Source organism: Ictalurus furcatus, chromosome 1 (genome assembly GCF_023375685.1).
Source record: "Ictalurus furcatus strain D&B chromosome 1, Billie_1.0, whole genome shotgun sequence".
NCBI classification, from domain to species: Eukaryota; Metazoa; Chordata; class Actinopteri; order Siluriformes; family Ictaluridae; genus Ictalurus; species Ictalurus furcatus.
Window position 1 is genome coordinate 3,449,548 of NC_071255.1, and position 24,635 is coordinate 3,474,182.

The 24,635-nt window shown below is 37.8% G+C and overlaps 1 protein-coding gene and 1 long non-coding RNA gene across 2 annotated transcripts; both read right to left on the bottom strand.

The window, feature by feature from the left end:
• Positions 1-563: 563 nt before the first annotated feature.
• On the bottom strand, positions 564-4,616 carry LOC128603841 (uncharacterized). The gene is made up of 2 exons (XR_008385100.1): positions 2,866-4,616; positions 564-1,860 (listed from the first exon to the last, which is right to left on the bottom strand). It is a non-coding gene; the product is annotated as an uncharacterized LOC128603841 (long non-coding RNA).
• A 3,834-nt stretch (positions 4,617-8,450) lies between these two features.
• LOC128603891 (uncharacterized protein Rv2082-like) lies at positions 8,451-11,193 on the bottom strand. Its single transcript, XM_053618694.1, has 2 exons — positions 9,079-11,193; positions 8,451-8,976 (listed from the first exon to the last, which is right to left on the bottom strand). The coding sequence occupies exon 1, from the start codon at positions 10,642-10,644 to the stop codon at positions 9,997-9,999; it is 648 nt and encodes a 215-aa protein (XP_053474669.1). The 5' UTR covers positions 10,645-11,193; the 3' UTR covers positions 8,451-8,976; positions 9,079-9,996.
• Positions 11,194-24,635: the final 13,442 nt, after the last annotated feature.

The following is a 24,635-nucleotide window of genomic DNA, read 5'->3' on the forward strand; positions in this document are numbered from 1 at the left end:
GAGCCTGAGTGTTCTCTCTCTCTATGTGTGTGTGTGTGTGTGTGTGTGTGTGTGTGTGTGTGTGCGTACATATGTGGCACATGCGTTTTCAGTTGTATTTTCTTAAATCTTTTACCAGAACAGGGTTTTTACTTTGTCCCATGATTCACCCTATAGCCTCAGCCTGGTACCCTTCCTCCTGGAAGTCTTATCTTTTCTTTTGATGCTGATTTGCAAGCTTAAAGGGCTTTGGTTGGAAACCCAGTTCTGGTGAGTGTCTAATTGCTATTTTATTGCCATAGCGTGAAGCTGCTTTAGACAAACACAAGGTTCCTAATTTACACATTTAGAATGTCACTTGTTAGAAAGTGTTTTATAGTTTTAGATTTCATGCCTGCTGTACAGAAAGGTACGGGCTGACACAGAAGAACAATTGGGCCTTCTGTTCAATAAGACTCAGGATTCATCTAACTCAATACACACTTAGAATATAACTTGATTAACAAGTGCACTATGGATTTAAATTATGCTTCTAAAAAATAATTCTGTAATAAAATTAATTAAAAATAGTAATAACATGTTGGTTATACATATTAGATTATACTTTATTAACATTTCCAAATTTTAGTTAACACATTGATTACACTTTATATCCTATATATTTCCCCCCTCTGGGACATACTAAGTCTCACCTATCTCAAGAGAGTAATCTCACAATCCAGTCCCTTCTTTAACACTAACTAGTGATCAATGTATGATCACATCAGCCATCTACCAACGACCAAATCCTGAAACCACTCTCTTGTGGAGACCAGAAACAAACATCTCTTTCCAGCATAGACCAGGAAAGAGTAAAAGATTCTGTCTCCCTGTCCCTATCCATAAAAATCAAGCATAATGATCGTAAGCATGAGCGTTCATTTGGTTCAGCACTTGCCCGTGGTTGTCACGGTTATGTAGAGTACAAAGTTGATTAAACCCATATAGGTGATATGAATATAGAGCAATAAACATGAGTACAGAATAATTTTCTCAGCTTGATTACAATGATAAGTCAGACAGTGATCACCCAGTCTCTAATCACACAACTGATTACATGTAAATGGAGAAATAGAAAAAAAAAAAGTCCATCACTTCCTTTCTCAGTGGTTGTAGCTATGATTGTCTTCAACCCAGATACTTTGCGTTTCGCAGGGGGTCACCCTTGAGGAGAGGTTAGGCTAGAACTTACACCCAGGGCATGGCTCATCAAACTTCTTCATCCTCACTTAATAATAATAATAATAATTGGCACCCTGTCCAGGGTGTACCCCGCCTTGTGCCCAATGCTCCCTGGGATAGGCTCCAGGTTCCCCCGCAACCCTGAAGAAGGAGTAAGCGGTAGAAGATGGATGGATGGATAATAATAATAATAATAATAATAATAATAATGATTGTTATTTATATAATTATATAAGCTGTTCTGTCCCCCTCTCTCTTTCTTATGAAAGAGAGCATGAGTGGTGTGTGTGTGTATGCACGACGCATGAGCCAATGCAAGCCATTGGAAAACAGCCAGGTCTCTGTTCAGGAGGTCTTGAATGTGCAGCCCTCACAAACAGTCAGCCTCATGCCGAGGCATTACTCTCGAACATCTCATGGTCCACCTCGACATCACCCTGCGGTGTCATTCTGGCCAATGAGAGAGTTTATAGAGGGGATCTTGCCACCAGGCTCTGGATGGTGGGATGGTCTGCCACTTGCTCCTCCATGATGTTTAGGGAGGATTTTTTGGTGTGCGCTGATCTCAGAAAAACCAGAATCTTGGCCCCATTGGTTCAGTTCGACTCATGTGTTGCACGTACACACACGTCACACACGTACACAATAATCAGGCTTGGCCTAAAAGTGAGACACAATTTGCTATGAGAACAAAAAAATATATTCTTTTAAAAAATTAAGATTTTTTTTTATATATAAATAAAATATTATTTTTTAGAACTATTAAATAAATCTGTAACATCAGTTACATGTTAACAGGTTTAAAATGTGGAGAAATTCTAGAACAGACACCATATCCATTGTCTTTACGTACGCCTCTATATATGCCAAACGGTTCACCCTCAGCTTTATAAACAAGTGAGCCACTGTCTCCATGTTTACCAGCTACAGATATTATAAATTTATAACGTGTTTCTTCAACAATTTTACCCTTCTGCTTCTTAAACTTTTTGTCAGGGATTTGTGTGTAAAAATATACTTTTGGATTTATTGGCTTTACCAACTTGATTTTGTAAACCATCACCAAGTAGGCTAGTGTCACCAAGTAATTTAATACATGTCTGATCTCTGTGTGAGGCAGTGTTACAAGATTCTGGAAATGCAGCCTTATAGATCAGTGTATGTTTTCCATTAGGGAAAGCAACGAGTATTTCAAAATTTTCTAAACCTTCAACAACATGTAATGCAGTCAGGATATGACCACAACTGTAATAACAACCATGTCCTCTTCTAATTTCTTCTCCATCTGTAATAATGATTTTGCACGGTATTTCTCTTCTAATCCCCTGCTCATGCTAGGATATTTCAGAATTTCTCTACTTTTGTAAACTACAGGGCCATTCATAGATTTTAGTTCATTTAAACAGTTCTCAATAATTTCCCTCTTACGCCAAGGCGAGTATGAGCTATTACCCAAATGAAAAACGTTAGAACGGTGTGATATAGACTTTAACATATCAACACACTTAAAAAATTTTGGGGGCATTTTCAAATGGAAAATGTTATAAAAGGGTTGTATATGGGAAATTTTTACTTGAAAAAATTGTTTTATATGTAGCAGTGACGTTTATATGTGTTCCTCCAGAAAACCTTGTCAGAAGGTGTTTAATTTCAAACTAAACTTACCTTATTTTGTGCACCTCAGCCTGGGGACCCAACAACTAAAATGGAGGAAGTGGTTTTCAGAGGATCGTACACCACATGCCTTTCTACTAGATAATAATAATAATTATATTAATAAAAAAATGTTTTGTGTGTTTGTTTTTTTAAATTATTTATTTTATTTTATTTTATTTATTTATTTTTGTGCTGGTGTGTGTGTGTGTGTGTGTGTGTGTGTGCACGACACATGAGTCACTGCAAGCCACTGGAAAACAACCAAGTCTCTGTTCAGGAGGGCTTGAATGTGCAGACCGCACACTCAGCCGGACTCATGCCGAGGTGTTACTTTTGAACATCTCCAGGTTCACCCCGACATCACCGTGGGGTGCCATAATGGCCAGTGAGAGTGTTTATAGAGGGGATAGTGCCATCAGGCTCTGGATGGTGGGTTGGTCTGCCGCTTGCTCCTCCATGATGTTTAAAGAGGATTTCCTGTTGCTGTTGCTGCAGACCTGTGAGGGCCTGATGCTGCTTCTCTTGCATCCTAGAAGATGGCTTGAGGCTGGACGATCTGTGCCAGGGGATTTGGCTCCATGTACATGTGGTTTTCGGTGTGTACTGATCTCCAGGTTTTTGTCATCAGTGTGGTAAATGTTCCCTGCCAGCAGGTGAAACTCAGCGGACTTGGGTTGCGCTTTTACATGAGCTTTAATTCCTCAGTCTGGCAGAAAACAAAAATGAAACGGGAAATCCAGAGGCTTGGCCCCAATGGCTCAGTTCGACTCATGTGTTGAATGTACACGCACGTCACACACGTACACAATACTCAGGCTCAGAATAAAAGTGAGAGACAGTTTGCTATGATAACAAAAAATGATATTCTTTTAAAAAATTAAGACTTTTTTTTATATAAATAAAATATTGTTATAAACCTTTTAAATAATTCTGTAATGTCAGTTTCTGGTTAGGTTTAAAAAAAATAAGTTTTTTTTATATAAATAAAAATTTTTTTTTAGAACTATTAAATAAATCTGTAACGTCAGTGACATGTTAACAGGTTTCAAATGTGGAGAAATTTTAGAACAGACACCATATCCATTGTCTTTATGTACGCCTCTATATATGCCAAACGGTTCACCCTCAGCTTTATAAACAAGTGAGCCACTGTCTCCATGTTTACCAGCTACAGATATTCTAAATTCATAGTGTCTTTCTTTAACGATTTTACCGTCCTGCACGATTTCACCCTCCTGCACGATTTCACCCTCCTGCTTCTTAAACATTCCGTCAGGAGTTTGTATGTAAAAATATACACTTTTGGATTTATTGGCTTTACCAACTTGATTTTGTAAACCATCACCAAGTGGGTTAGTGTCACCAAGTAATTTAATACATGTCTGATCTCTGTGTGATTCAGTGTTACAAGATTTTGGAAATTTAGCCTTATAGATCAGTGTACATTTTCCATTACGGAAAGCAACGAGTATGTCAAAATTTTCTAAACCTTCAACAACATGAAACGCAGTCAGGACATGACCACAACCGTAATAACAGCCAAGTCCTTTTCTTCTAATTTTTTTTCCGGCGGTAATAATAATTTCGCATGGTATTTCCCTTCTAATCATCGGCCTCATGCTGGGATCATATTTTAGAATTTCTCCACTTTCGTAAACTACAGGGCCTTTCGTAGATTTTAGTTTATTTAAACAGATCTTAATATTTTCACTCGTACACCAAGGTGGATGTGAGCTATTACCTGAATGAAGAATGTTAGAACCGTGTGATATAGACTTTTTATTTTTAATTTTTTTCCAAAAAATATTTTTGAACATTTTAAAATGTAAATTGTTTGAAACGGATTGTATAGGCTTAGGAAATTTTGAATTCATACTATATTTTTTTCTACCTAGCAGTAACACCGTGCATGTACGTTTTCCTCCAGAAAACCTGCAAAATGAGAGAAATTCAGTGTGAGAACAGTAGGATTATTATTATTATTAGTAGTAGTAGTAGTAGTAGTAGTAGTAGTGTTTAACGACTGAGATATTTGCAGTAAGCAGTAATCTAATATAAAGTCACAGTTGCACAATATACACTATACAAACTGCTGTTTTTTCTACATCTATGAATGGAGATCAGTTATTTTACATTATATACACACATGGTTTGTGTAGGTAACACAACATTAGAAATCATTGGTTGAATTTTGACACTGGACTGTGACGGCATAACAACCCGGCAACACTGGCTCAAACACAAATACACAAAGCTGAGGTGAAACACAGGACTGAGAGAAAATATTTAATATGGCCTCCTGACATTATTTGTCGTGTTTTAAGCATGTAGTATAAGCTGCTACGAATATGTATAGCTAACATGGAAAATAAAACATGGAAAATAAAAATAAGGCACATGGTAAGCTATCAGCTATTTTTTTCTACATGTTTTAAGCATGTAGTATAAGTTGGTATGAATATGTATAGCTAACATCACGGAAGAAAAAAATAAGGCACATGATAAGCTATTTTTTCTACCATGTATACTATGTGGCTCGTTATGTCACTTGTCTCTTGACTCCTTTATAGCAATAAATATTGATTTTACTCAGTTTCTATGTAATGTACACTAACTAGCAATACTTTGATAACCTCACCCTTTACCACCAAAGTTATAGACAGGTACATATAAAAACAAGGCTAACTTTAGCAATTTGCTAAACTGACACTTACAAACTCACAAGTCTAGTCATAATTATATTATTTATGCAAATAAAAGCCCGTTAAAGTTGCAAAAACTTTAAAAGACACTCACCACTTCCCCCGTTATTTTTTCTTAGGCACTAACACAGAGAACATAAAACTGATTCGCTTTATATTGGTTGTCAGCCAATCATATTTTGATGATTGACTACAAAGCCATAAATGGGCAAAAACCACATCTACCTACCTGAATGCAGTTTTTACATTCCTTCAAACCTCTAGCATGACTTGATATGACCCACCTAATTTTACAAGAAAGACTTGTACTTCTGAGTAAACGAAACCGGTGATGCACTAACTCCAGTGATCTGCTTTCATCCTTGATGAGTTATTGTTGTACTTTGTGTCATGTGCTCTTCATAAATGATTTCATTAATAAGATCAAAAATGTCAAATAATGATAGATTATGATAGCTTGTGGGCTGCTGTGGCTCTGGTGGTAGAGTGGGTTGTCCACTAATCGTAGGGTTGGCGGTTCGATTCCTGACCCAAACGACTCCACATGCTGAAGTGTCCTTGGGTAAGACACTGAACCCCAAGTTGCTCCCAAGTTGCTCCCAAGTTGCTCCCAAGTTGCTCCCAAGTTGCTCCCAAGTTGCTCCCAAGTTGCTCCCAAGTTGCTCCCAAGTTGCTCCCAAGTTGCTCCCAAGTTGCTCCCAAGTTGCTCCCAAGTTGCTCCCAAGTTGCTCCCAAGTTGCTGGATCACTTTTAATGACTAGGAATAGCTGTAAGTTTCATTACCTGTTTTACCTTTGCAGGTGTTTTGGAGTTAATTAGCTGATTAGAGTCTTCTCAGGTCAACATATTATTATAAATTCTTTATTCTAATTCTTTGAGATACTGGATTTTTGATTTCCGTGAGCTGTAAGCCATAATCAAGATTAAAGCAAACAAAAAAAAGGCTTGAAATATTTCACTTTACGTGTAATGAATCTGAAATATATGAAAGTTCCACTTTTGAATGAAATTACAGGGGGAAAAAAAAGAACTTTTCCACGATATTCTGATTTTTTTCAGATGCACCTGTATGTCAATATGAAACCTCCACTTTATCTTCACCATCCTAGGAAATGTTATAGTTGCACAGAACTCACATCAGGGAGTTTTTTCCATACCGCTCTCTCCTCTGGAATGCTCATTAGGAATAATTTACTTTAATTATGAATAATGAAATTATTTATTTATTATCCTGATTTATATCAGGATTTCTATAATCCACTTTGTGACATTGTCTATTATTAAAAGCACTATTAAAATAACACTGAATTAATGTGCTTTTTCTAGCTCGGAGTAAATGAAACGGATGATAGAAAAACTACAGTGATCTGTCCTTGACCTTTCTGATTAATTTTTTTCTTTCAATAAACAATTTCAATTTGGTTTATAGGGTTTTTTTTAGTAAGTTTTATAAGTCTTTCATCAGATTAGTTACATGGCAAAGTTAGGAACTTTTAATGCCATTTAACATCCTTTGTTGCTCATTTGTTCTTGACAAGTTGTAGGATCACTTTTAATGACTAGAAGTAGCTGTAAGTTTCATAACCTGTTTTACTCGTTTTATAGTTTTGTTTTTACTTATGCACCTTTCTTTCATTTGTTGATAATTAGTGCTGCCATTGTATTTATTTATATACTTCTTTCATGTGAAAAATAATGACACCTGATGGAAATTGTTGGCATTTTTGACATATTTGGACGAGCAAACATTTGATCAGCTTTGAAACATGGCCTATTAATAAAGTTGATGTATTTGAACACCACTGCAATTAAACAAAAGAAAATTAGCTTTTTTCAATAATTTATTCAACAAAAATATCAATAAATGTGATGTTCTTCTGTGGAAAAAGTAAGTACACCCTTGGCCTCAGAAGCTAGTAATGTCCCCTTTAGCAGAAATAATTTCTTGTAGGCGTTTTGCGTAATTGTCCACCAGTCTCTGACATCGGTTTGCTGGAAATTTTGACCACTTTTCCATGCAATATTCTTTCAGCTGCAAGATGTTTGAGGGTGTTCTTGCATGTACTGCCTGTTTCAGTGTCTAATTGATATTTTATTGCCATAGTGTGAAGCTGCTTTAGACAAACACACGGTTCCTAATTTACACATTTAGAATGTCACTTGTTAGAAAGTGTTTTATAATTTTAGATTTCATGCCTGCTGTACAGAAAGGTACGGGCTGACACAGAAAAACAATTGGGCCTTCTGTTCAGTAAGACTCAGGATTCATCTAACTCAATACACACTTAGAATATAACTTGATTAATAAGTGCACTATGGATTTAAATTATGCTTCTAAAAAATAATTCTGTAATAAAATTAATTAAAAATAGTAATAACATGTTGGTTATACATATTAGATTATACTTTATTAACATTTCCAAATTTTAGTTAACACATTGATTACACTTTATATCCTATATATTTCTCCCCTCTGGGACATACTAAGTCTCACCTATCTCAAGAGAGTAATCTCACAATCCAGTCCCTTCTTTAACACTAACTAGTGATCAATGTATGATCACATCAGCCATCTACCAATGACCAAATCCTGAAACCACTCTCTTGTGGAGACCAGAAACAAACATCTCTTTCCAGCATAGACCAGGAAAGAGTAAAAGATTCTGTCTCCCTGTCCCTATCCATAAAAATCAAGCATCGTGTTCGTAAGCATGAGCGTTCATTTGGTTCAGCACTTTCCCGTGTTTGTCACGGTTATGTAGAGTACAAAGTTGATTAAACCCATATAGGTAATCCAAATTATTTATTTATATATATATATATATATATATATATATATATATATATATATATATATATATATATATATATATATATATTAGTGTGGTCTCTCCTCAGAAGCCGACCAGGCCAAAATAATAAACAAAAATACCCTCTAACTGTACTCAAAGAAAACTAACTACTCTACAAGAAAAGTAAACAAAAATACACTTTCTTCCCTCACTCCCTAGCTAACCCAAAACCACGAGAAAAGAAGAATCAACATAAATGGCACCGACTTCCTGCTAATCACTATAACAGTGCACTATTTACAAAGGTGACTATTAGGGTGCTACTTTACAAAATAATATGTACATATATACACAAGTGTAGCACTCGATTGGTAACGGGGCAGGGCATAAACAAAGTCAAAGACAGGCAGAAGGTCATACACAGGGGAAATCAACACAGAAAAAGCACTTCTCACTACACACAAAGCAACGGCAACGATCTGCCCCGCAATGGAGACTGACGAGGCTTAAGTACACTTCCAGAGACATGCAGCCAACCAATCCTATTGCACAAGGTTGGAGCAGGCGTGGACAAGGTGTGATCATCCAGTAGTAAGCCAGAACGTGATGCATGCAGTAGGTGGGGCCTAGAGAAGGGGGAGGAGACAAATGAAACCCATCCCACCACTGGCACAGACACACAAATGGCACATAGAGCAAACAGAAATACATTGGAGAACGTAACTCACCCTTGAGGAGAGGTTAGGCTACCACTTGCACCCAAGGCATGGCTCATCAAACAACTTCATCCTTACTGGGGGAACTGGAATCTGCTTCATCCTGTTGCAGTTGTTCTGAGACCTAATCTGTCTTAGGATCCCAACCAAGGCCAATCCCTCCTGGGGTCGAACACCCCTAAGTACACCTGTTCTCCGGTAGGCACTGGACAAGGAGCATCTTTCTCCTTTCTCAGTCCCTAGATCTGTTCCTGTGAATAGATAGCTTCACACATAGCAGTTAGTTATCGCATATATGCTCTTAGTTCCATCTGAAACTACTCCAGCGGCAGTCCTTCATAAGGACCTCTGAGATATAGATATATGCTGTACAGAAAGGTACAGGTTGACAGAAAAACAATTGGGCCTACTGTTCAGTAAGACATAGAATTCAGCTAACTCAAAACACACTTAGAATATAAATTGATTAATAAGTGTACTATGGATTTAAATTATGCTTCTAAGTAATAATTCTAAATGTTGGTTATACATGTTAGATTATACTTTATTAACATATCCAAATATTAGTAAACTTTGTAGTTACACACATTGATTACACTTTATATTCTTTAATAGTAGTAATAATAATAATGAATGTTATGGGTATTTTTTATAAAATTTTTGTGCTGGTTTTAGGAGGGTGTGTTACATATCAGGACTGGAGGCGGATGCAGGTCAAAGTCTTTATTAACAGTAGACAAACACAGGAAACGCGGTCTTCACCAGGAAAACAAGAAACTGGTATCATGGCTTGAAACCAGAGCAGGGCATGAAACCAGACCGCTCAACATGCTAACGCATTCACTATCGTAATCAAACATAACCGGGAACCGCATCAGACGTTTGGTACAAACTATAATACTGCACGAAGTGCGCAGTCACACGGGGGGTTTAAATAACAGGGGCGTAACAGAACCCCCCTCCAAAGGGTGCTCCTCCCAGAGCACCAAGAACCCCCGCCAACGGGGGCCCCAGGCCCCTGTGCGAGCTGTCTCTTGCTGCCACAAAAAGCGAGGCAGCCTCCGTCGGGCAGCAGAGGGGAGGAGCAGCACCCCCACCGGGGTTGAAAGTCGGAGCACCGACCCAGGCGGCGCTGAAAGTGGAATGCAGGGCGCCACCCCCAGCGGCTCTGGAACAGAAACGCTGGGCACCGCCCCCGATAGGACGGGAACGCTGGGCGGCGTCCCCAGCGGGACTGGAGGGCTGGGCGGCGTCCCCAGCGGGACTGGAGGGCTGGGCGGCGTCCCCAGCGGGACTGGAGGGCAGCAGGACAGCTTCCTCGGCTGTGCAGGGCAGCGGGACGACCTCCTCGGCTGTGCTGGACAGCAGGACAGCTTCCTCGGCCATGCAGGGCAGCGGGACGGCCTTCTCTGTCGGGCTGGACAGCAGGACAGCTTCCTCGGCTGTGCAGGGCAGCGGGACAACCTCCTCAGCCGCCTCAAGCTGTCGCACTGAGGTCACCATGTTGACCTCAGGTGGGAGCTCCACAGCTGAGACCTCCCCGTAGGCCTCAGGCTGGAGCTCTGCTGTCCTCGGCATGAAACCAGACCGCTTAACATGCTAACGCATTCGCTATCGTAATCAACCATAACCGGGAACGGCATCAGACGTTTAGTACAAACTATAATACTGCGAGAAGTGCGCAGTTACACGGGGGGTGGTTTAAATAGCAAACCTAATCAAACCAAAACATGGACACCTGGGGCAAATCAGAGGCATGATCAAACTTAATTCAATGTCTAAGCGGGAAGCGAACGAAAACAAAAGAGTCACGTGACCAGTCAGAAGCCGTGCCGCAGTGCCATCTGCTGGCCGTGGCGTAACAGGGTGATTTTTATTAATTTTTTTTAACCTCCTATTTATGTCTAATTTTTAACTTTTTTTTGTCTTTAGTATTACATATTTTAAGACTTTTTTTGTTTTGTTTTCCAGGCATAGTGTTTTAGCCTTTTTTTCTTCTTTTTTTAACTAATTGACAATCCAGTAGCCCTACATGCTTAGAAATGGTCAAATGTGAAGGAGAACTCAGCCTTTAACAAGCTGCCTGTCCCCCTATCTCTCTTAATGAGCTGAGCCTGAGTGGTGTGTGTGGGTGTGTGCACAACACATGAGCCAATGCGAGCCACTGGACAGCAGCCAGGTCTCTGTTCAGGAGGTCTTGAATGTGCAGCCCTCACTCTCAGCCAGCCTCATGCTGAGGCATTACTCTCGAACATCTCCAGATACACCTGGACATCACCCTGGGGTGTCATTCTGGCCAGTGAGAGAGTTTATAGAGGGGATCGTGCCAGCAGGCTCTGGATGGTGGGTTGGTCTGCCGCTTGCTCCTCCATGATATTTACTGAGAATGTCTTGCTGCTGTTGCTGCAGACCTGCTGCTGATGCTGCTTCTCTTGCATCCTAGAAGATGGCTTGAGGCTTGACGATCTATGCTAGGGGATTTGGCTCCTTATCCATGTGGTTTTCAGTGTGTACTGATCTCCCAGGTTTTTGTCTCCAGTGTAGTAAGTGTTCGCTTTCAGCAGGTGAAACTCAGCGGAATCGGGTTCCGCTTGTATGTTAGCTTTAATTCCTCAATCTGGCAGAAAACAAAAATGAAATCGAAAAACCAGAGGCTTGGCCCAGTTGCTCAATTTGGCTCATGTGTTGAGTGCAGACACGTAGACACACACACAAACTCACACACACACACACACACGCACACACAGAACCATAAACCAAACATTATAATATTAAATTGATTAGATAGACTAAAATCAATTAATGTCAACCAAACAGAAGCAGATCATCTCTAAATCAGGGGTTGTATTACAAACGCTATCACAAAATAGTTGTTGAAAAAAATGCAAATATGAAAAAAAGGTCTTCTATAAAACTACACTAATTTGTTTGGACCCAGGGTAACTGTGGAGAAATTCTTGAACAGCGGCCATATTTATATTTAGGAGTGTCAGGGCATGTAAAGATACCTCTATATATACCAATCAGTTCATGTTTAGTATTGAAAACAGGTGAGCCACTGTCTCCAGGTATACCTGCTACAGATGTTATAAATTCATCAGTAAGCATTTGTGCCTTCATATTTAAATTTGGAGGAAGGATTTTACCTTCCTGCTTCTGAATAGTCCCATTGGGGCCTAAGGTGTAAAAATATACACTTTCATTTTTATTGGCTTTAGCAATCTGATTTTGTAAACCATCACCAAGCGGACTAGTGTCACCAAGTATTTTAATAAATGCCTGATCTCTGTCTCCGTCAGTGCTACACGATTTTGTAAATTCAGCCTTATAGATCAGCGTATGTTTTCCATTAGGGAAAGCACTGAGGATTACAAACTTTTCTAAACCTTCAACAACATGTAACGCAGTCAGGACATGACCACAGCCGTAATAACAACCACGTCCATTTGGAATTTCTTTTCTGTCTGCAATAATGATTTCGCATGGTATTTCCCTTCTAATCTCCTGCCTCATGCTGGTATCATATTTTCGAATTTCTCCACTTTCGTAAACTACAGGGCCATTCGTAGATTTTAGTTCATACAAACATTTCTCAATAATTTCCCTCGTACGCCAAGGTGGATATGAACTATTATCCAAATGAAAAACGTTAGAACCGTGTGATATAGACTTTAACATATCAAAAAACTTCAAAAAATATTTTTTGGACATTTTCAAATGAAATGTTTTAAAAAGGGTTGTATAGGCTTAGAAAAAATGTACTTCAAATTTATATATATATATATATATATATATATATATATATATATATATCTAGCAGTGACGTATGTGCGCCTCCAGAAAACCTGCAAAATGAGAGAAATTCAGTGTGAGAACAGTAGGATTATTATTATTATTATTATTATTATTATTATTATTGTTGTTGTTGTTAGTAGTATTAGTAGTTAATGACAGATATTTACAGTAAGCAGTAATCTAATATAAAGTCACAGTTGCACAATATACACTATACAAACTGCTGTTTTTTCTACATCTATGAATGGAGATCAGTTATTTTATATTATATACACCCATGGTTTGTGTAGGCATCACAACATTAGAAATCATTGTTTGGTTGAATTTTAACTCTGAAGCGTGACGGCTTAAAACCCTGTAACACTGGCTCAAACACAAAGCTGTTGAGAATTATCAACTGACAACAGAGAGGTGAAGCACACGACTGTGAGAAAATATTTAAAACGGAAAATATTGTAAACGGAAGCTCACTGCTAAGACTGCTGATGCATGTCGTCATAATTACATTATTTACAAAAAGCCATTAAAGTTGCAAAAACTTTAGAAGACACTCACCACTGCCTCTTCTCTTGTGTTGGGGACTGCTGCAGAGAAAATAAATCTGATTCGCATTATACCGGTTGTCAGCCAATCATCTTTTAACAGATGGCAAAAGGAGAACTAGATACTCACCTACAAAGCCAAAAATGGGCAAAAACCGCACCTACCTACCTCTATCATGACCTGACTGGACCCACCTATGTTTAAAGAGAAGATTTGCATCAAGGCTTTTCTCGGTGTTGGCACACAGGTGGTGGAATGAACAGAAGAACTGCCAAGAAACTAAAAGGTCTTCAGATCAACACTAGAGAGACACCTCTTCACCAGGCATTTACAAAATCCCTTCACTTGTGTGTTTTCTTGATGTAATATTCTTAATCTTATCGGTATTATCATGATGTTTTTGAGGGAGACTAAAGTATAAAGCACTTCTTTTCTACCAAATAATGTAAATGTACCTTTGCTAGGTCTAAGTAATTGAAACAGGTGATGCACTAACCAGTGATCTGCTTTCTGAATTATTTTTCATGATTTGTGTCACTTACATTTATGAAATAAATAATTTCATTTTGTTTTATAAGTTGTTTTTTTAGTCAGGCAAGTTGCAAACAAGCCTAGGCTATTCGTCATAAAATTCTAATTAAGTGAAGTGTTATGAAAATTTCAACTCAATCCTCTAAAAAAAGTCAAGTGGCTTTGTCATTTCAACCATATATAGCTAGTACAGTACACAGAGAAATTATATAAAACAACATAGAACTACATGAGACTACACAGAACTGAATAAGACCTTCACATTTCTACATAAAGTGCGCATGCAAATGTATGCAAACAGCACAGAACAGTACAGCAACTACTGAAACAGGACAATAGGCACAGTAAGAGACCATGTAGCGCCGACCAGTACACAGTTTTAGTGTGGAAGTGTCAGGTAGTGCAAAAGAATAACATTGTAATAAAAAATTCTGTGAATGTAAACATAACATACTAAAGGAAAAGTATCTTTATCTTGAATTAGTACAGTGGTGTTAAAAAAAACCACACTAACATAATACAAAACCCACTGTAGATGTGGAACTGCTGCTATGATCATAAAGACTGCCCTGTGCTTATGCCAGGACTCTTATTTACACTATGTTCATACTTAACATCCTTTCAACACACTTGAAACTGTATGTCTTTACTCTTCACTACCTGTATGATGTAATTATTGATACACTTCTGCCTGTTTTAATCATTTGTTGTTGTTGTTTTTACTCGCAAAACTATCTTCATTTCTATCTAATGAAGGTGTTCAATAAAATATTTCAACCCCTTAAACCTTATCCTTATCCACACAGACTAATAAAAGGTTTTTTTATATATATTGTTAAAATTCAAGTATGAGGTTTAACTATTACCTATATAAGTCAGATTCAATTATTCAGCAAAATGAGACTTAAACTACACTTTTTCTTAGGTTCACTACAAAGTGAATAAAATCATATTAACCTCAATGATAACAAAATATAGATGTGTTCAAAAGAGTGCTGTTTTAATTGGCACAAAATCCCCCTCTGCAACGTGCTCACTTCCTGTCACTTCCCTCTTCGCATGCAACATCCATCTGGGTTGAATCTTCCCAGGAATGGAAGTCCCCTAAGGACAAGGCACCAAACATCTGTTGGCTCAGTGGTCTGAAAATGGATAGCAGTACACCAAACTCTTTTTAATCCTGCACACTTTTTCTTTTTTAGTAAATTGCACAGAACAAACAAAATATACATTCTCGCTTTCTGTTAGCGGTAACGCTATGCAGATAGTTTTGTGTGTAATAATGTAGCATTTCTCTAAATGTCTCCAGACCAATACAGTATGATGTAATTTAATGACATGTAACAAGTGAGACAACATGTGTATATTTAATGTGAGTGAACCAACCGTTTAACTAGCAAAAACAACAACAACGAAAAAACTGAGAAAAATGAATCCGGCTTTGACATCCTCATTTCATTGTTCATGACCCATGAGCTTTTTCAAGGCTGGAAAGTCTAGTATGTAATTTCCTTCACCTTTTTTAGGCCTCTTGATTTTTGGTTTCTTCTTTCGATGCAATCAATATTCTATCTTCTACAGAAAATCTCAAATACCTCTGGTCACTGTCTATGTCTCTCCATAGATAACATAGACAGGATACCTGTGTCTGGCTGGCTGCTTACGTCACTGCTATCTTCACATGTTCGCACTGGTACGAGGTCAAGCACAGGGATTATCTGAACAGTTGATTTCTCCAGAAGCGCAGACATATGTAGGTTACAGAGTGCATCGTTAAATTCATTATCTTTGTACTGTAAATTGAAATCCCTGTCCACACAGACTAATAATTAAAAAAAAAAATAGTATTAAAATTCAAGTATAAGGTTGAACTATTACCTATATAAGGCAAGTTAAATAAATCAACAAAATGAGACATAAACCATACTTTCATAAGTTTCTCTAAAAAGAGAATAAAATCATATTAACCTCAATGATGACAAAAGACAGACGGATTCAAAACAATGTTAGTTTTATTAAAAATTTACTGAGCTTACAAAATGAAGTACTGAGAAGCATGCAGAGCTTGAAGGTTGCAGGGTGTGGTTTCCTTTTTCTGTGCTTTTTCTGTGCCTTTTTTTTTATTTTTTTTTTGCTTTCTCTGTTTTTTCCCCCCATTACTTTGTCACTGACACCAAGAGTAATCTTTTTCAAAATTAATCATACAATGCAACAAAATCCAGGAGAAGTAAAAATATAAGTAACAAATCTGAAGACCATGGTGCAGTTTAAATGTGTGATAAAAGCGGACCGTTGCGTTTTAAGATCATCACTTGGAATTTCAGCATGTTTTTGTCTGCGTAGGTTTTGTCTGGAATCCTTTCCGGCATATACTGCAAACACTTTGTTGTTCACAGACACTGGTGTTTAGACCCAGGGTGAAATTTTTGAAGAAATTTCAGAAAAGCTGCCATATTCAGGGGTGCCAGGGTTTGTAAAGATACCCCGATATATGCCAATCAATAGATGTTTAGTATTGTAAACAGGTGAGCCACTGTCTCCATCTCTACCTGCTACAGATGTTATAAATTCATCAGTACACATTTGTGCCTTCATGCTTGAATTCGGACGAAGGATTTTACCGTCCTTCTTCCAAAAATTCCCATCAGGGGTTAAAGTGTAAAAATATATGTTTTCGGTTTCATTCATTTTGCCAATCTGATTTTGTAAACCACCACCAAGTGGAGTAGTATCACCAAATAGTTTAATAAAAGCCTTATCTCGATCTGGATCAGATTTTTTAGAGCAAGCGCTATAGATCAGTTGAGTGTCCGGAGCAAAGAAAATGCAGAACATTTCTGAGTTTGTTGTATTTTCAAGGACATGAAAGGCAGTCAAGACATGGCCATCACCGTAGTAAGAGCCAAGTCCACAAGGAATTCCCTGTGAATTAGAGTTTATAATTCCAATCAAGCATGGTTTTTCCATTGTAATCATTAGTTGTAAGTCAGAACAATATTCTTGAATCTCTTTGTTTTTGTAAACAAAAGGACCATTGGAAGATTGTACTTTTTTCAAATATTGCTGCATAATGTTGCTTTTATTCAATAATTGAGACATCTTTATATTTCTTATGAGTAGACTTTGTATCTCGAAAAAGTAGATATTTTGTATTTGTATGAGTAGGCTTGATATCATCAATAAGTAGATTTTTTTGTACTTGTATATATTTCGTATGGGTATATCTTTTGTAGAAGTTTATATTTCAATGGAGGCAAATTCGTGCCAAAAATCCGAGGTAAATCACAAGCACGAGAGGAAAGTAAATGTTCGCGCGCGGAAAGGAGAACCCGCGCGCGCGCGATATCTACAGTGCTGTGTGCGCAATACAAGTTCTGGCACGCGATAAAAAATCTGCCGGTAAATCCGAGTGCGTTATTGACTCTCGTGCGCGCATTACATTACAACCGTGAGAGTTAAAATATATGTTCACGCGCGGAAAGCGATAAATCGCGAGGAAGTATCTCTACTGTATATGACCTGCTCGTGCCAACACTTTTCATTTTTAAGCAGTGGGCGGGTTCAACTGTAGCCTCAAATATCATTGGCTGACTCATCCTTACGGAAATCAGTTCTGATTGGCTACTTGCCACTGTGGTGAACTTTATACTTCATGATAGTCATTAAAAAAAATAAAATAAAATAAACTTATTGATAGTTTTCGATTTATACCCTCACAACATGCTACATTATGTAATATAATACATGTAAATACAGGGTATCTTTACCAGTTGTTAAGGGACAGGAAGTGTTCTATTCAGGGGCGTAACCACGCATTCTTTGGGGGGGGGTAATGTTTCCCCAGTGATGAGGAAATACCAATCTATCCCCAACCCCCCAACCCCCCCGCCCCCCCCCCCCCCCCCAAAATACAGTCCAAAATATTTTTTATATGTCCCCCTTTATTGAACCTTGCCAACGGATCTGTCTTTTCTTCATCTATTCTATTTATTTAAGTCTATTCCTTTTTTAATATATTTCCGTTTGTTAAGGAAAATCGGTGTGTGTGTGTCCCCTCCAATTGTACACTTGGTTGCGCCCATACTCAACGCAAATTAGTCGATATATTTTAGCAGCTCAGTCTGCAAGAAATGGAGACCGCAGCCAAGTGTAGAAAAGTGTAGCAGAACATACGAGCTTATTTCCAGTACGTAACTAGATCCCTAAATAGTAGGTAACCTTAGCTTAGTATAGAAGGCATCATACCATGGCTTGGTTTGTTCTTAAGAACGTCGATTAACTTTTGATATTTGCACACCCACGAAGTAGGCTAGGCTAACGTCAGTTCCAGTTTTTGACCATTAACGTTGCACTCACGTGCATATCTTCCCGCCGAGTTCGCTGTGAACCCTCACGTTGTGACAGACTGTTATAAATGCGAGTGAAAGTGAGAAAAGTTGCGCAGCATTTCATTCCTTTACACTACATTTGTGCTAAGGCAACTCAGTGATTTTACAGATATAAGGCTCAGCGTAATGCTGAGGTGTGCTAGCTTGGCAACGAGAGCTATGGAACTAACGTCTGAGTTGTGGCCATATTGTAGTTCTCCATTCAGAACTAGTTATGGCAGTTTGTCTTTAGATTTAAGAAAAGAAAACTCCAGTACCCTTTACATAGCTAACGTTTCAGGTTGCCACTATATATTGTTGTACACTTTGTACACTTATTATATAGCAAGCTAAACAGCATGATGACATTAATATAATAAATGGCACCAGTTACACAAACAGAATATTCAGTTTGACAAATTCAAATGATCATCTGAGTCAGTCATTGCTCTTCTGGGAAAATAATGGTGCCTGGTCACAATGCAGGCAACACAGCATTGCTTGGAAGCATCCGTGGGGAAATTGTATTTACATAGTATATATAGTGTTGAATTTAGTTTCATAGGTAGCCATCCTTTCTGAGTCTGTTTAAAAGTCGTGATTGCGTGTTTAGATGCTAGCATGTGTGGTTTGCCTGCACACAGCTCACCTCTACTTGCTGTGGTAGGCTTCATGGTAGGTTATGGAGCAGAGAATACATCTGCCCACAGGATGTCAACAGCACCCTACAATTTCCCCATGCTGTGGGAGCTTCTATCACACAGAAATCACATGAATTCAAACAGTAACTGTAATCCTAAAACTATGTTCTAAATATGCGGATTTTCAGTATTAAACTTTGGTTCAAACTTGCCCCCCCGTGTCCATACCATGGTTACGCCCTTGGTTCTACCAGTTTACTAGCTAGCCTTTTCGTTGTTGGGATGTTAACAGCTGACATTATCATATCGATCATTCATTTAGTAAGAATAGTTGTGACCACCCCCCAGATAATAAATCACCGGCTTAGTAAAAAAAAAGGTTGTGACTTTACTGTTGGATTAAATAACTTGTTTTAGTGAAAGATTTAGTTATAAGTCATATTAATAACTTGTAAATAAGATTTGTCGATTGTGTTTCATTATGATGCTTTCTGTCCCATGTACAAGGTCCCACACCTCACCCACATCTGTACTTTTAATTACATAAGCCGTATTTAAACTATAATTCATTGCTGTAATATACAGCACAAGGGGAAAATTCTGCCTTCACAAGCTTCATTGATGGCTTTTTAGGTCATTGCTGGCTTACAGAGTTGTTAGATTAATATGCAAACTGAAGATGAAGAGTGGTCAGTCACTTTATAATATTTGTTGATGGACTTAAGTATATTTTGTTCTTCTTTGTTCTGTAGCATGTTCTAAAGCGTCACCTTTTGGAGCAACTTCTGTCAAAGCTTGAGAGAGCTCTTTTGAGAACACCACTTGACAAGGATTTCATGGAGTTTGTGTGCAGCCAGCAGTGGTATCTCCTGCAAGCACGCTCAAGACATGTGGAAGTATCTCAAGAAATCATTCAGGCTCTAGAGGAAGTGTTTGAACTAGTCAAGCAAGCTCACAGCTCCACACGCAGTAGTGGAATCTCTTGTCAGTTTGAGAGGACGTCCAAGGTTTGCAATTCCACCTTCGCTAGCAGTTTCATTGACACACGATCTGACCAATCAAAATATTATATGCCCCCGTTGCTATGCACCATTTTGTCTGACAAACAAACCATGGTAGTAGACTTACATCTGTGAACTTCAAAAATGGTGAAAAGGTGCTTGTCTGAGACAGCAGGTACCCAGATAGGCTGGGCAATATACAGTTTCACCCGTTCCCTAAACCTGCCAGAAACCTGGAGAAATGGATACATTTGTGTGGACGGCCTCATCAGCGTTTGGACAAGCTGAGAAATCATTCCACAGCCAAATACATCTACTGTATGTGTTCAGAGGTAGCACAGTTATATATACTGCACCCTTTTAACTGTGTAGCACAATCCTTGTTTTATTTTGTACATGTTTTCCAAGTTGTCATAACCAGAGAAATGTATTGTTAAAAGCCTAACGTTACTAGGATGACTAACAGTTAGCCAAGTATTAGAGAGCCTAAAGCAGTTTTGCCTGAAATTTCTGCATTCTGTTCTGTACTGTATGAATTTCCTTTTAAGATACTTAAGACGTAATTTAGGATGACTAAGTCCATTCCTCTGTCATTAAACTCCAGCACTTCATTGATGGCCGGCCGACACCCGCTCACCTGCACCTGATCCTCTGCCATCATTGACATATAACCGTAGTAACCTTACACCTGCGAGACTTCTCGTCCGCCAAAGTTACGAACAGTGAAGACTACGAGTTGACAGCATGCCTGACATTGCTGAAAACATCAGGTATTTCTCTTATATAAATAAAAAGCAAATAACAACATTGCAATATTTTTATTTTATACATATGACATTAGAAATATTATTTAGGAAATATCAAATGTATATATCATATACCGGTGCATCTATAAAAATAAAAAAAAAGAATATCGTGAAAAAGTTCAAAAAGTGGAACTAGATTCTAGATTCATTACACATAAAGTGAAATATTTCAGGCCTTTTTTTGTTTTAATCTTTATGATTACAGCTTACAGCTCATGGAAATCAAAAATCCAGTAGGCCTATCTCAAAATATTAGAATAAAGAATTTATAATACAGAAATTTATTATAATTTGTCCATAACAAAATGAATGATTTTCATTCAAACTTGTTCAATCACATTTTTAAATACCCAGTCATACAAGTAATATGAAGAATACAAATAATTTCAGGCAAAATACTTGCCATATGCAACTCTGTTAGTCATATAGGCCAGGGGTTCCCAGACTTTTCCAGGGCAAGGCCTCCCAAATGGCATTAACATTTGACCAAGGCCCCCTTTTTGCAAGATGTCTTTAAAATACATTAAAAATACAGACTTCTGAATATATCCCCTTTTTTAATTAATAATTACATCTTACATCTTTACATTACATTTCATTAGGAATGGACTGTGTGTGTGTGGTTGTCTGAGAGTGAGAAAGAGAAAACATACTAGTGGGCGGGATGGGCACACCAAATTGTTGAGGCCCCCGGGCGCCCCCTGGCGGCCCCCAAGGGGGCCGCAGCCCCCACTTTGAAACCACTGATATAGGCTATGTGTAGATTATTCTTCTGTTACATCACATTGAATTATATTCATTTATCGACACACTTTAATGGGTAAATGAATTTATCTCAGGGAGAAATTCAACACACACACGTGTTAGGCTTTTATTTGTGCCCATAACATTGAAATTACATGCGGAGTATTAGGTGGCTTCATAAGACGGAGCTTCTTCCACAGGCTTTTGGCTGCTTTTTTTTTGACTAACCACCAGATGGCGCTGTTTTCGACACTCTCGAAGCATTGAATCTTTTCCTGGAACAATCAGGGGAAAGCCTCAGTGCTTTATGAGGTTTCATTTCCCCATCCCTACCTCCCGTTGATCAGCCATCTTGTTGAGTCAACCACAGCGGCAGGCAGCCAATCAGAACTGACTTCCGGAAAAATTAGTTAGCCAATGATATTTGAGGCTACAGTCAAGCCAGTTGGATTTTTGCCCCTGTAGATGGAATGTGTGAAAAGTATATGATACTTTGGACTATACAATGATGTATCATAATATCTACATTATATGAGGTCAACAACAATACCAATCCTTAATATATATATATATATATATATATATATATATATATATATATATATATATATATATATATATATATTACTAACATGCAGACCAGGGGAATACTGGCACCTATTCTTTTTTTTTTTTTTTTTTTTTTTAACTTCAAGCGCTGACAGAGATGAAAAAACATGACAAATTGTAGGAAGTACTGAGAAGCATGCACATTTTGAAGGTTGCTGCAGGCGGTTTCCTTTTCCTGTGCTCTCTTTATCTTATGGCGCGCTTTGCTTTCTCAGTTTTTTCCATTGCTTTGTCACTCACACCAAGGGTAATCTCTCTCAAAATTAGTCACACAATGCAACTAACAAACAAGACTAGGAAGGAAGCAACAGAAATGACTGTATTAATCATACTAGTGAAAAAGAATGAACGATAACTAGCAAATCTGATTGGCTCTGAAGTACAGAAATGAATGTTAAAAACCTGCATTTGACATACAGTATTTCCAAGTAATGAATTATAAATAGTCTTATTACTTGTATGCAATCTGAATACTTTTATGGAAAAAAGTGAACCCATTTAAATTGTATTTGTTTTTTTGGTGCTCTATCCTGGTGTTGTAGGAAAGCCATATTTCCAAACTTTCACTTCATAGTCAAGTCAAGGTAGGATTATTTGGAAAATTCAGCTAGATGTAGTGCTCCATCACTGGCAGGATGGTGGGAAGGAACCCCCCAAAACATCTGAAATGTTGGATACCTTTTGTGGAAGACGGACGATACGGTTTAAATGTTAGACAAATACATTCAAACTGTAGAAGTTCTCTTGGCATGGGTCTGTGATGTAAGGAAGACTGCAGTAATTTATCATTTCTGTTTAGTGTCTGATTTCAGACATCAATAACACTCTGAGAAAAGGGTTCTTCAATGGTTTCTTTGGGTTTTTAACTTACCATATAGGTTGTAGTTCAAAATACACTTGGGAGGGGGGTTTCTATCATTTTTAGCATAACCACTAAATATGGTTAATAATTACTTTGCATATAGGCTCCAGGCTTCCCTGAGACCCTGTGTAGGATAAGCGGTATGGAAGATGGATTGATGGATGGATGGGAATTTCTTTGCATTTGATATAGATACCATTTGTTATGAATCTTCCTTCTCTGAAATAATCGCCAAACTGTGACTTTTTCAGTTTGGAAATGACCAAAAACAAATATCTGGGGGATTTTTTATTAGTAGAAGAAACAAGGTTTGGGTCTATGCGTCCTCCAACCGAAATATGACTACCATTATATTTAAATTAGTAACGCATTAAAATAGATTACCTTCTTGAATGTGAAACTAATACTTATTTATTAGTTAACAATTGTTGAATACATTTCTAACACATTTCCTGACAGAAATGTAAAATTTTCAGACACTACATACATACCCTTCACTTGAGTTAATTGGGGTTTTATCCAGGTTTCAATATATGCATAATTGAGCTATAAATGGTGTCAGCTTGGACCTAATGTTTTCTGTCAGTGGAAATTTCAAGAATAAACTGCTGTTTGTCTCCATTAAATAGCCAAAATATTATTGTACACATTTAAGCCTAGTATTTGAATATGTTTAATATGTTGATGAGAATGAGAATGAGAATCTTTGTTGATGGGGTTGACAGTTTTCCAGTGTAAAATACATAGCATAGGTGACATTATTGTTGGTGCAATTGGTGCAGTTATGCCCTCTACTGTTCTTACTTAGTACTGTGTGTCTTCACTAAAACCTGTCTACTGTAATGATTTATAATCCCACCATCTGGTGTCACCTAAACAGTTCCCTTTGTTTAGTTCCTCTAAAGGTTTCTTTCTTCTCATGGAGTTTTTCCTTGCCATTCGCTTATGGCTTGCTCATCAGAGATCTAAATCTATATCTGGGTTTCTGTGAATCTCCTTGTGACAACTTGAACTACAAACTACAAACTGGACTGGGATAACATTACATTTGACCCTTGAAACCACAAGCAGTGCTTTTATTTCTTTGTTAATTGGCTTATAGCATTTCACAAATGCAGCAGGCAGAATTGTTGGCTAATTAGGGAAAGCAGTATGAGGTTTTATTTAAAGAGACCACGTTTCTTGGTTCCTTATTTAAACAAAACAAAAAAAAGAAGATACAGATGTATTTGTGTAGCATGTGTGTTTTAATGGTTTTAAATTCATTCTAAATGACAACTCATTCCAGAACCATTTGCAAGAAGCATGTTCACCACTCACTCTGAATTATTAGGCTACAACATTAATAAGTAATAGCAGTATTACATCTGGTCTCAACTTAAAAAGATGAATTTAAAAAAATGTAAAAAGCTGCATTAAATATTAGAGATAAGGCTGAAATGTATGACAATTAACTAGACCTTTTTATATTACAGTTTTCCACTCTATAAAGGAAAATAAATGATGTATTAAATTTTAATACATTTTTTACAATGGAAGAAACAAACACGATCTCTGCTAAAATGTTTTATACCACAGTGGCTGGGGAGTCAATTCTGATTGGTCTGAAAGTGTTGATTCATTTCCTATAACAGCAGCTCTGACATTAGACATTAGAACTGACAAGTTTA

What these genes read in the sequence shown, in the direction of transcription:
- LOC128603891 (XM_053618694.1), bottom strand. Translation starts at nt 10,644, where the DNA reads ATGCCGAGGACAGCAGAGCTCCAGCCTGAGGCCTACGGGGAGGTCTCA.